At 39.3% G+C, this 11,453-nt stretch overlaps 1 protein-coding gene and 1 non-coding gene across 2 annotated transcripts; both read right to left on the reverse strand.

The window, feature by feature from the left end:
- Positions 1-1,120: 1,120 nt before the first annotated feature.
- On the reverse strand, positions 1,121-1,227 carry LOC129037647 (U6 spliceosomal RNA). Its single transcript, XR_008502886.1, has one exon. It is a non-coding gene; the product is annotated as a U6 spliceosomal RNA (small nuclear RNA).
- An 8-nt stretch (positions 1,228-1,235) lies between these two features.
- LOC129036903 (elongation factor 1-beta-like) lies at positions 1,236-2,004 on the reverse strand. Its single transcript, XM_054488597.2, has one exon. It carries the CDS (start codon positions 1,949-1,951, stop codon positions 1,382-1,384), a length of 570 nt encoding a protein of 189 aa, XP_054344572.1. The 5' UTR covers positions 1,952-2,004; the 3' UTR covers positions 1,236-1,381.
- Positions 2,005-11,453: the final 9,449 nt, after the last annotated feature.

The following is an 11,453-nucleotide window of genomic DNA, read 5'->3' on the forward strand; positions in this document are numbered from 1 at the left end:
AGAGCATTAGGACAAATACCAAATGCATGCAGGGCTTAAAACCTAGATGACAGGTTGATGGGTGCAGCAAACCACCATGGCACACATATACCTGTGTAACAAACCTGCACATTCAGCACATGTATCCCAGAACTTAAAGTAAAATTTTAAAATAAATAAATAAAAACCTTCATGTCTCACTTAAAAGAAGACAGCTGGATTCTCATGTCTACCACTTCTTTCATTCTGCTGATATAGTTGGAAAATGGAGGAGTATTTTAATAGCCTTTTCAAATAGTTGTGGATATTTTTCTTTAATATTACCCCAAAATCACCAAGTAGTAGTTTCTTAAACGTTGCTTGTCAAATTAAAATTCTTCTGTCTATCTTTCACTTTGAATGAATCTTTTACCCATGCATTGATCATTTGGAAAATACTGGCTCACTGAGTTATGTTGTTCTTCCCAAATTTGATGGGTTTTATTATCAATGTTATTATTATTATTATTTTAATATTTTTAAAAATTACAATTGTTAGCTGGGCACAGTCAGGTTTACCTGTAGTCCCTGCTACTTGAGAGGCTTAGATGGAAGAATCGCTTGAGCCAGGAGTTCTAGTCCAGCCTGGGCAACATAGTGAGACCCCTTCTCTAAAAACATTTTTTTTTTCTAAATCACAGTTGTTAACATCATCACCAATCTCATCAGCAAAGCCTTAAGTATTAGGATGTTGTCAAGCCCACAGTGGTGAATACAAATTTTCTGATATTCTAATTTTTACTTGAAAGCTTAAATTTTATCACTGGCAACAAATACCGCCAGTTGTTTTCCTTGAAGTGACAGACTCACTTCATTAATTTTTGAGAAAATGTCTGACAAATACTCAAGTATGAATAACTATAATTTGTCTCTCAGTTGTTCTTTCAAGTAAAAAAAAAAAAGTGTATTGTGAAAAACGGCTCTTCAGCTTATGTCTCTTACAATTAAACATGCACTTTTCCTCACACTGACTGTCATACTTCAGCATACAGCCACAGCGTTTTCTGTGCAGTTCCCATTTTGTCATACAGAGTATTTTTAAAGTGTACATAATGGTTGAGATTTAAGTTTTTTTAATGCTGTTTCAAAGACATTCTTTTTTAAAACTATAGAAGGCTTCACAAATCTGTATGCCATCCTTGCATAGTGGCTGTGCTAATTTTCTCTGTATCATTTCCATTTTAGTATATGTGCTGCTGAAGCGAGCACTCAAAGACTTTTTTTTTTTAATCTTTCAAGCTTTTATTTAAATGCCATGATCCAGGATGGATTTTAGATCTTGTTGAAAGCCCCCACATCCATGGACTGCAGTGATCTGCTCCTCCAGCATATCTGTTCCAACTTTATCATCTTCAACTACACACTATATTTGAAGTTTCTTAATTCCGTATCCCACTGGAACTAGTTTAGATGAGCCCCAGACTAAGCCGTCTGCTTGAATGCTTCTGACGCGCTCCTCTAATTTCGCCAGATCTGTCTCATCATCCCAAGGTTTCACATCTAGTAAGATGGAAGACTTGGCAACAAGTGTGGGTTTTTTGGCTAACTTTGATTCATATTGTGCAAGACGTTCTTCCCTTAGCCTCTTTGCTTCTTCACTTTCCTCCTCATCATCAGATCCAAAGAGATCAATGTCATCATCATCTTTACTATCTGTACCTCCACTTCCTGTAGTGCCTTCCACATTGGCAGGACCATACTTGCCCAAAGCTTTCTTCACTCCTGGCAGGCTGGCCTTTTCCTTTTCGTAAGACTTGACGTGATTATACCAATGTAGGGCATGACACAAGCCAACAGGTGATGGGCTGGACATGGCTTCAAATACTGCCACATCTGCTTGTGATGGCACATACCCCTCGATGTAGCTCTTGTCCGCCTGGTAATCGTTGAGCACCCGGAGGCCCGCGGGGCTTTTCAGGTCTCCGAAACCCATGGTGTCGGCTGTATCTGAGAGCTGGGGAGCAGCAGAAAGAGAGTGCACAACTTGTGGGCACCCCGCACTGAAAAGAGAAAAAAGCTCAAAGACATTCTTAAGTGAAACAGTGAAACTGGTTTTTTGTTGTTTTTTTTTTCTGCAAGAGCCTTGTGGTGAAGAATACAGTATCTGCTGGCATAGTTTTATGCCACTGTTATGGTTTACGCTAAAGTACAAACACCATTGATGTAAATATCAACACAATGAGAAAGGCTATTATTAATAATACTAAGGCAAACAATGTCTTAGTATTACTATAAAAACTAGTTTTGACCTTGGGGACCCCCAGAGGCCCAAAGACTACACTTTGAGAACTGCTGGTCTATGAAGATCATTCCACTCCACACTTAATTTGAACGATATAGAAAATATCTGCTGACAGACTTGCATGATAGTAGATACACTTCATCAAAGTAGAATTTAGTATAGTCTAGGAACTGTATGTAGCATTGCAGGAACATACCTCTCACTACCAATCAAAATTGTTGAAAGACTGCTGGGCACAGTGGCTCACGCCTATAATCCCAGCACTTGGGAGGCTGAGGCAGGTGGATCACTTGAGGTCAGGAGTTCGAGACTAGTCTGGCCAACATGGTGAAACCTTGTCTCTAAAAAATACAAAAATTAGCCAGGTGTGATGGTGGGTGCCTGTAATCCCAGCTACTCAGGAGGCTGAGGCAGGAGAATCACTTGAACTCGGGAGGCGGAGGTGGCAGTGAGCAGAGTTCACTCCACTGCACCTCAGCCTGGGTGACAGAGCGAGACTCCATCTCAAAAAAAAAAAAAAAAGAAAGAAAGAAATTGTTGAAAGACTTGTTTGCTCTCTTTGTCAAGCGTCTCAGAGGTTAGAAATATTTCTACAACATTTTAGTTTGTCTTGATGGAGCTGACAATTATGTACTTTCCTATATCTTTTTTGAAACTGTTTCCACATTTGGCCTAGACCCTCTTGGAGTAATGAGTTTCAAAACCTTGTGTGTGAGCACTCCTTTCTGGGATTTGTAAAAAACTTGATTTTTTTTTTTTTTTTTCTCAAAGAGTAGGTCCCAGTTACAAGGAATTTGGTAAGGAAGTATGCATTCTTTCAATTTCTAACACAATGCCTTGTTCAAATTAGGCACTCAATAAATTATTTGTTGACTATAAAACTTAACTGATTGACCTCTTTTACAGTCTTGGTAGTTTTATGATCTGATGATATGACTCTCAACCTTCATCCATCTAGACTGGAGAGGGCAATTTTTTAGACCCCTGGAACATTTGAAGGTGAAAGTAAGGCTCTTTATTGAAAACAGAGTGATTAAGGAAACATCTGCATACTGAAGAGTAAACCCGCCCCTTCCCCAAGGCCTTTCCAAAACCCTGGCTGCCAGTCTTTTATGCACACCCCTACCATCAGGCAACTGAATGAGTCTGTCTGAGAAAGCTGATAAGCCCAAGAGATAAATCTTAAAGATAACTGGCGTTTGGGATTCCACAAAGAACCAGATGGGCCTTGTGTACAGAAAGGTCTACCATATGACAAGCCCCACCCTAAGCACACAGGAGAAACAAGGAAGATGGTATCCCACAGAAGAAAGAAGTGATGAGAATTTCTAGGATGATAGTCAAGGAAGTCTGGGGATAACAACTCTTCAGTAAGCCAGATTGGAATAAGAAGATGGAGTACTCCAAGAGGGATGTCTTCAAGGGGGGAAAAATGGAACATAGAAATTACCAATTAAATTTGACAATATTGAGGGGCATGTTAGACACTTGAATGGAGAATTTGGGGATAACTTATTGCTATGAGAATAGAAAATTATAAATACAAAAGAAGCAATTAACCCCTGTAAAATTTAAAAGTTATACAAGGAAAAAATGTGTTCACAGGGTACCGCATGGCTCAACCGAGAACAATACTTACATGATCAAAATAATGTAAATACTGTACTCTGATTTGGCCAAAAATTGTGAAAGATTTATGTTGGGAACATAAAGATGAAGAAGTAATTGTGTGCAGTAAAGTCTAGGGATGGTAGTTATGAAAGAACTAAATCCTAATTTAATAGAAAAATCATGTCTAAATCAAGAAGTAGCAATATAGGTATGTTTCTTCAAAAATGGAATTTAAAATCAGAAAAACCTGAAAGTTGAAAGTAGTTCCTCTAGGTAGTGGAACTCAGGAATGGGCAGGGTTAGACAAGATTAATTCTTTTTCCTTGTAAACCTTATAGAGTGATCAAGTTAAAAAAAATGCCTACATATATTGCCTCAAATTACCTAATAAAAATTAAAAATAAGGCCGGGCGCGGTGGCTCATCCCTGTAATCCCAGCACTTTGGGAGGCTGAGGCCGGTGGATCACCAGGTCAGGAGATCAAGACCATCCTAGTTAACACAGTGAAGCCCCGTCTCTACTAAAAATACAAAAAATTAGCCAGGCATGGTGGCAGGCTCCTGCAGTCCCAGCTACTTGGGAGGCTGAGGCTGGAGAATGGCGTGAACCTGGGAGGTGGAGCTTGCAGTGAGCCAAGATCGCGCCACTGCACTCCAGCCTGGGCGACAAAGCGAGACTCTGTCTCAAAAAAAAAAAAAAAAAAAAGTTTAAAATAAGTTAGTAAGTTAAAGATGTTTTACTTTTCGCATAGATGGATCTGACTACATAACCAGGCTTTTGCCTAAAAGTTTGTGGTAAACTATATATACTATTCGAATTTTTTCTATGTAGGCACAGAGAGCAGCCACACGTCAGACTTTCTTTGACCTCCTCCCATAAGGATGTATCTGCAGTGTGTCCTATCTTCTCAAAATTCATATATAGTTAATTGAATTAAGAATTTGGGCCAGGCACTGTGGCTCATGCCTGTAATCCCAGCACTTGGGGAGGGCAAGACAGGCAGATTATGAGGTCAGGAGTTCAAGACCAGCCTGGCCAACATAGTGAAACCCCGTCTCTACTAAAATTATAAAAATTAGCCAGGCGTGGTGGTGGGCACCTGTAATCCCAGCTACTCGGAAGGCTGAGACATGAGAATCGCTTGAACCTAGGAGGCGGGGGTTCCAGTGAGCCGAGATGGAGCCACTGCACTCCAGCTCAGGCAACAGTACGAAACTCTGTCTCAAAAAAAAAAAAAAAAAAAAAAAAAATTTGATCTAACTTCCTTTCCAATCTGATCTGCTTGACATATCCCACATGAACAATTCTCTCTAGACAGACTGGTCTACTTCTTATGATTTGATTATGCCATTTGGCCAAAGTTAAAATTTCTTTCTCCCCTTCTCCTTCCAGAGCTTTGCCTATCAAATTTTTGATAATAGTTCAAAATCCAATTCCCTGTGGAAACTACTCTTGCCCTTTTCAATTGGAAGTGATTGCTTCTTACTGTACATGATCTGGTTTCATTACCTTTTAGCGTTTTTGAGAGATCTACCTTAGATTCAAAAAGTATGCATCATTTATCCTTACAACTTAGAATAAAATAAACATCCAATAACTCACCTCTTAGCTTAAGAAATAGAACATTGCTCTTCATGACTGCATCTTCTCACCCCACCCTACAGAGAAAATTGCTATCCTATTTTGGGTTACTCCTTTTCTTGCTTTTCTTTATGGTTTTATCATAACTAGATATATCCCTAAACAATGTCTTAACTTGTTTCCCCCGGAACTTTATTTTTCTCAAATTTTCTTCTTTTGCTCAAATATTGTGATAATTAGCTATAGTGGTGCACAAAGCTGTAGTTCATTCTTTGTCATTACTATATAATATCCAATTGTCTTGATATACTATGAGTTATTTATCGTTTCTGTTGTTGATTGCCATTATGGGTTGTTGCCAATACTTTTCTGTGATGGTCGATGCTTCTATAAACTTTCTTATATATACATTCTATACTATACTATAAACTTTCTTAGTGCATACATGCAGGACTTCTGTGCAGTACCAGTTCTCAAGGAGAAAACATTCTGGGAATGGGAATTCTCAGGCCCCATTCAACCCACGGAATCAAAAACTCAAAAACTCCCAGGGTGGGACCCAGCAATCTGTGTTTTGTTTTTTTGGTTTTTTGCTCTTTTTTTGAGATGGAGTCTTGCTCTGTTACCCAGGCTGGAGTGCAGGGCGCCATCGTGGCTCACTGTAACCTCTGCCCCCAGGGTTCAAGCAATTCTCCTGCCTCAGCCTCCTGAATAGCTGGGATTACAGGCATGCACTACCACGTCTAGTTATTTTTTGTATTTTTAGTAGAGACAGTGTTTCACCATGTTGGCCAGGCTGGTCTCAAACTCCTGACTTCAAGTGATCTGCCCACCTCAGCTTCCCAAAGCCACCACACCCAGCAGCAATCTGTGTTTTAACAAGCCATCAAGGTGATTCGAACGCTCACTGCAGTTTGAGAACTGCAGATATAGTGTGACAATGGATTTATCATGTCAGTTTCTCCTTGTAGCTCTTTTCATATTTATTTTATATATTCTGAAGCCATATTATTGCACTATATGAATTAGAGTGGCTATATCTTCCTGATTAATTAAAACTATTTCAGTATATTTGGTAAAGCCTTTCAGGCTTAAAGTCTACTTTGATACTAAAATAGTCTTGCTAACTTTCTTTTGATATCTGCTTATTGTCTAGTTTTCCATATTTTGACTTTAAATCTTTCTCTGCACTTAAGTTTTGGCTGAATGTGGCATTTCTAAAATAGTAAATTACCTTTTTAAAAAAATTCAATCTGATAGTATCATAATTGGGGATTTTAGCCTATCTACCTTTTAATTCATTTCTACCATCTCACTTTCACAGTCTATATACTCTGATTTTTCTTTTTCTTTCTTTCTTTCTTTTTTTTTTTTTTTTTTTTGAGACAGTCTTGCTCTGTCACCCAGGCTGGAGTGCAGTGGCATGATCTCAGCTCACTGCAACCTCCGCCTCCTGGGTTCAAGTGATTCTCCTACCTCAGCCTCCCGAGTAGCTGGGACTACAGGCACTTGCCACCATGCCTGGCTAATTTTTGTATTTTTAATAGAGACAGGGTTTCTCCATGTTGGCCAGGCTGCTCTGGAATCCTGACCTCAGGTGATCCACCCGCCTCGGCCTCCCAAAGTGCTGGGATTATTACAGGCATGAGCCGCCGTGCCCGGTCGATTTTTTTTGTTTTGCTTTTCCCCATTTTTACTTCTTTGGGTTGTTTCAGATTTAGTTTTTCTTCATTCCATTTTTTCCACTGTAGTTTTTGTGGTTATCCTAAAATTTTTAACTAGCATATTTAATTTTCAAAACTCCAAATTTAATTAATGCTTCTAATCTGAAGAGTAGAAGCTTATGATGTTTTAATGTTAAATAGCATTTCTCCTGACATATGACTTGCTTCTGTTTTGTTTTGTTTTTGTTGCCGTTGTTCTGAGACGGAGTCTCCCTCTGTCGCCCAGGCTGGAGTGCAGTGGCGAGATCTCGGCTCGCTGCAAGCTCCGCCTCCCGGGTTCACGCCATTCTCCTGCCTCAGCCTCCCAAGTAGCTGAGATTACAGGCGCCTGTCACCACGCCCGGCTAATTTTTTGTATTTTTAGTAGAGACGGGGTTTCACCGTGTTAACTAGGATGGTCTTGATCTCCTGACCTCGTCATCCGCCCGCCTCGGCCTCCCAAAGTTCTGGGATTACAGGTATGAGCCACCGCGCCCGGCAGATATGTGATTTCTTAATCGAGCATTTTGTTTTAAAATTTATTTGCAACTCCATAAATTAGATGCTATTGTTTAATTCCATCTTTGCTTTTAGATATTAACATAGTATTTTCTTGAAATTGAGATCCTCCAAGATCCGTTTTCTTCTTTATAAAATCTATCATGTAGGAGTTCATCAAATCTTTTAAGTTTTGATGGTGGTAAACTTTCTCAATATTCGTATGAAAAATTCTGTATTTCATTTTTCTGTTAAATGGTAGTTTTACTGTGTAAACAATTATATGATCGTGGTTATTTTATCTCCAACAATTTAAAAATAGTATTCCACTGTCTTCTCACTTCCATGTTGCAAGTCAACTGTCAAATTAATCGTTCTTCTTTGGTAGTAAACCTTTCTCATTCTTTCTAATGGATTTTTTTTTTCTTTTTTGTTTTACTTTCATAGTTTCCCTGTAAGTGTCTAAGTATAGATTTCTATTTAACTTGCTTGAGATTTGTTGGGATGTCTGAATCTAAGAATTAGTCTTGTAATAGATATAACAATTCAACTCTACAATTTTTATATAACTTAAAGTCTATTAAATTTTTTATTGTTTTCTTTCAAATATTGTTTTTCTTCATTCTTCCTATTATCTTTTTAGAAATCTGATTACATTAGATTATCTTGCCTCATTCTCAGTATCTCTTGACCTCTCTTATATTTTCATTCCTTTTGAAGTCTATTTCTAACTATATTTTTATCTGATAATTCCAATATCTACCATCTTTGTGGGTCTGTTTCTATAGTTTCCTGTTTTGCTGATTCTTATTCATGGTGGCTTGTTTCTCCAAGTTATTATTTGTATGTATGTCTGTGTGTGTGTGTGGGTGTGTGTGTGTGTACAGAAAGTAAGAGAGAGAAAGAATGTTGATGCCAGATATTCCAAGGAATTCAACACGTAGAAGTTCATTTGAGACCTGAATTTAAGGAGAAATACCAATTTGGAATTTTTTTCTTTTTTTTTTTTAAATCATTACAGGGTCTCGGTCTGTTGCCCTGGCTGTAGTACAGTGGCACAATCTCAACTCACTGTAGACTCCACCTCCCAGGTTCAAGCGATTCTCATTCCTCAGCCTCCCGAGTAGCTGGGACTACAGGCGCTCACCACCACGCCTGGCTAATTTTTGTATTTTTAATAGAGACAAGGTTTTGCCATGTTGGCCAGGCTGATCTCAAACTCCTGACCTCAGGTGATCTGCCGGCCTTGGGCTCCCAAAGTGCTAGGATTACAAGCATGACCCATTGTGCCTGGCCAGGATCTTTTTAAATACCATACAGATATTGGCAATTATGGCCCCAAACCCGTGTGGTTAGAAATTCTCAGAAGAAACATTTAACAGTATTTTGTCCATCTTTATCTGTTATTTGTATTTCACTACATCAATTGATAGTCTATTTTACTGCAAGCCATCTTATGCCCTCTTTGAGAACAGTTTAAATTGTAACCACAAAATGAAAGGAATAAATTGAAGAACAACTAAAGGCTCGTTGATTACACCATTGGATTATTTTTAAATAAAACTTTGCTAGGATCTCAGGGAACATAAGTCAATGTGCTTTGCTTTTAGAGTAAGTTTCAGGCCATTGCTTGAAACAATGATAGCAGAATGAATTGATTTTAAAGAGCGCTTAGGCAGGCTCAAAGTCTGAGCTGGGAAAACATGGAAGTTCCAATTCAACATTAAATATTTACATGGCAGTTAAAATTTAAAGACTTAGAGACTCAGACCTGGGTTTGCTTGCCAATATGAATGGGCGGGTTGGAGTAGCATGGACTCTGTGTAAAAGAAAGTGATGAAATTCCAAAATATGCTAAGTGAAAAACTGTAAATGCAGAACCTTTGTCTAGTATGCTGCCTTCCATGTAAAAATAGGAGGAGGCTGGGCGTGGTGGCTCACGCCTGCAATCCCAGCACTTTGGGAGGCCGGGGCAGGTGGATTGCTTGAGGTCAGGAGTTCAAGACCAGCCTGACCAACATGGTGAAACCCCGTCTCTACTAAAAATACAAAAATTAGCCAGGCATGGTGACGAGTGCCAGTAATCCCAGCTACTAGCGAGGCTGAGGCAGGTGAATTGCTTGAACCTGAGAGGCAGAGGTTGCAGTGAGCTGAGACTGTGCCACTGCACTCCAGCCTGGGTGACAAAGTGAGATTCTGTTTCAAAAAAAAAAAAAAAAGGAGGAGAAGGATATGAATTTACTTGTATGTGCATAAGATATCTACAAAAGGATACCCAGGAAACCAAAAATATTGATGCCTCTGGGGATAGAAACTGGATGGTTGGGACAGAGGTAACACAGATTTTTCCATATGTACCATTTTGAACCTCTTGAATTATAAGCCATGATAATATATTATCTATTCAAATAAGTAGATATGTAGATGCACAGATTCATAGCTATGAAGATATATAAGAAGAAAAGCCAATGAATAAGTGAATGAGCAGGGGAGTGACTCAATGTGCCCCTGACTGGATGCACCACTTGCTAGCTGTTGCCTAACTCTTGTGTTCCTTCATTTTCTCATCTGTAAAATGGGAATAACAGCACCTACCTCAAAGGGTTATTGTGAAAATCAAATGAGTTAAAACAAGGAATTTGAACAAACTTTAGTCATCATAAGTACAAAAAAAGTTAGCTATCATTATTTTATGGCTGTTACCCTTGTGACTTTCGGAGCTTACTTACCCAACTAAACACAGGCTTTGTACTCAGCTATATCTGGATTTTTTTTTTTTTTTTTTTTAGACGAAGTCTTGCTGTGTAGCCCAGGCTGGAGTGCAGTGGTGCGATCTCGGCTGACTGCAATCTCCGCCTCCCGGGTTCAAGTGATTATCCTGCCTCAGCCTCCCGAGTAGCTGGGACTACAGGCGCCTGCCACCACGCCCGGCTCATTTTTGTATTTTTAGTACAGAAGGGGTTTCACCATACTGGCCAGGCTGGTCTTGAACTCCTGACCTTGTGATCCTCCCACCTTGGCCTCCCAAAGTGCTGGGATTATAGGCGTGAGCCACTGCATCCGCCCTATATCTAGACTTTAACCCATGCTTGCCTCCATATCTTCTGTGAGATATTGTGCAGGATTTTAAACTTCTCTCTCCCTCAGTTTTGTATTTGTAAAATGTGAATAATAGTAGTATAACAGCAACAATAATAATTAATTCAGAAAGCAGACTCACTAACTTGATATTTGTTGATATTAGGAAATTCTTGATATTTTAGGTGTGATAATCATACTGAGTTTATTTTTATATTTTAGAGACAGAGTCTCGCTCTGTTGCCCAGGCTGGCGTGCAGTGGTGTAATCTCTACACTCACTGCAACCTCTGCCTCCTGGGCTCAAGCAATTCTCCCACTTCAGCCTCCCAAATAACTGGGACTACAGGCATGTGCCACCACACCCTGGCTTTTTTTTTTCTTTTGGTGGAGATGGAGTTCTGCCACATTGCTCAGGCTGATCTCCAACTCCTGGACTCAAAGGATCTGCCTGCCTCAACCTTCCAAAATGCTGACATTACAGGCTTGAGCCACTGTGCCCAACCTATTGTGTTTAATTTTAATGAGTCCTGTATTCTATAAATACAAACTAAAATATTCATGGATAAAAATATATAAGATTTGCTTCAAAATCGTAAATGGAAGAATGGGTGGGGGTATGAATAAAACAGAAGTGGTCATGCATTGATGATTGCCATGAGAGAGTGACGGGTACATGGGGCTCAACACTTGATTTTCTCTGCTTTTGTGTATATTTGAATT

The sequence above is a fragment of the Pongo pygmaeus genome, chromosome 4, assembly GCF_028885625.2.
Source record: "Pongo pygmaeus isolate AG05252 chromosome 4, NHGRI_mPonPyg2-v2.0_pri, whole genome shotgun sequence".
Taxonomy (NCBI): domain Eukaryota; kingdom Metazoa; phylum Chordata; class Mammalia; order Primates; family Hominidae; genus Pongo; species Pongo pygmaeus.

Excerpts from the sequence above, each read along its gene's own strand:
- LOC129036903 (XM_054488597.2), bottom strand. The coding sequence starts at position 1,951 with ATGGGTTTCGGAGACCTGAAAAGCCCCGCGGGCCTCCGGGTGCTCAAC.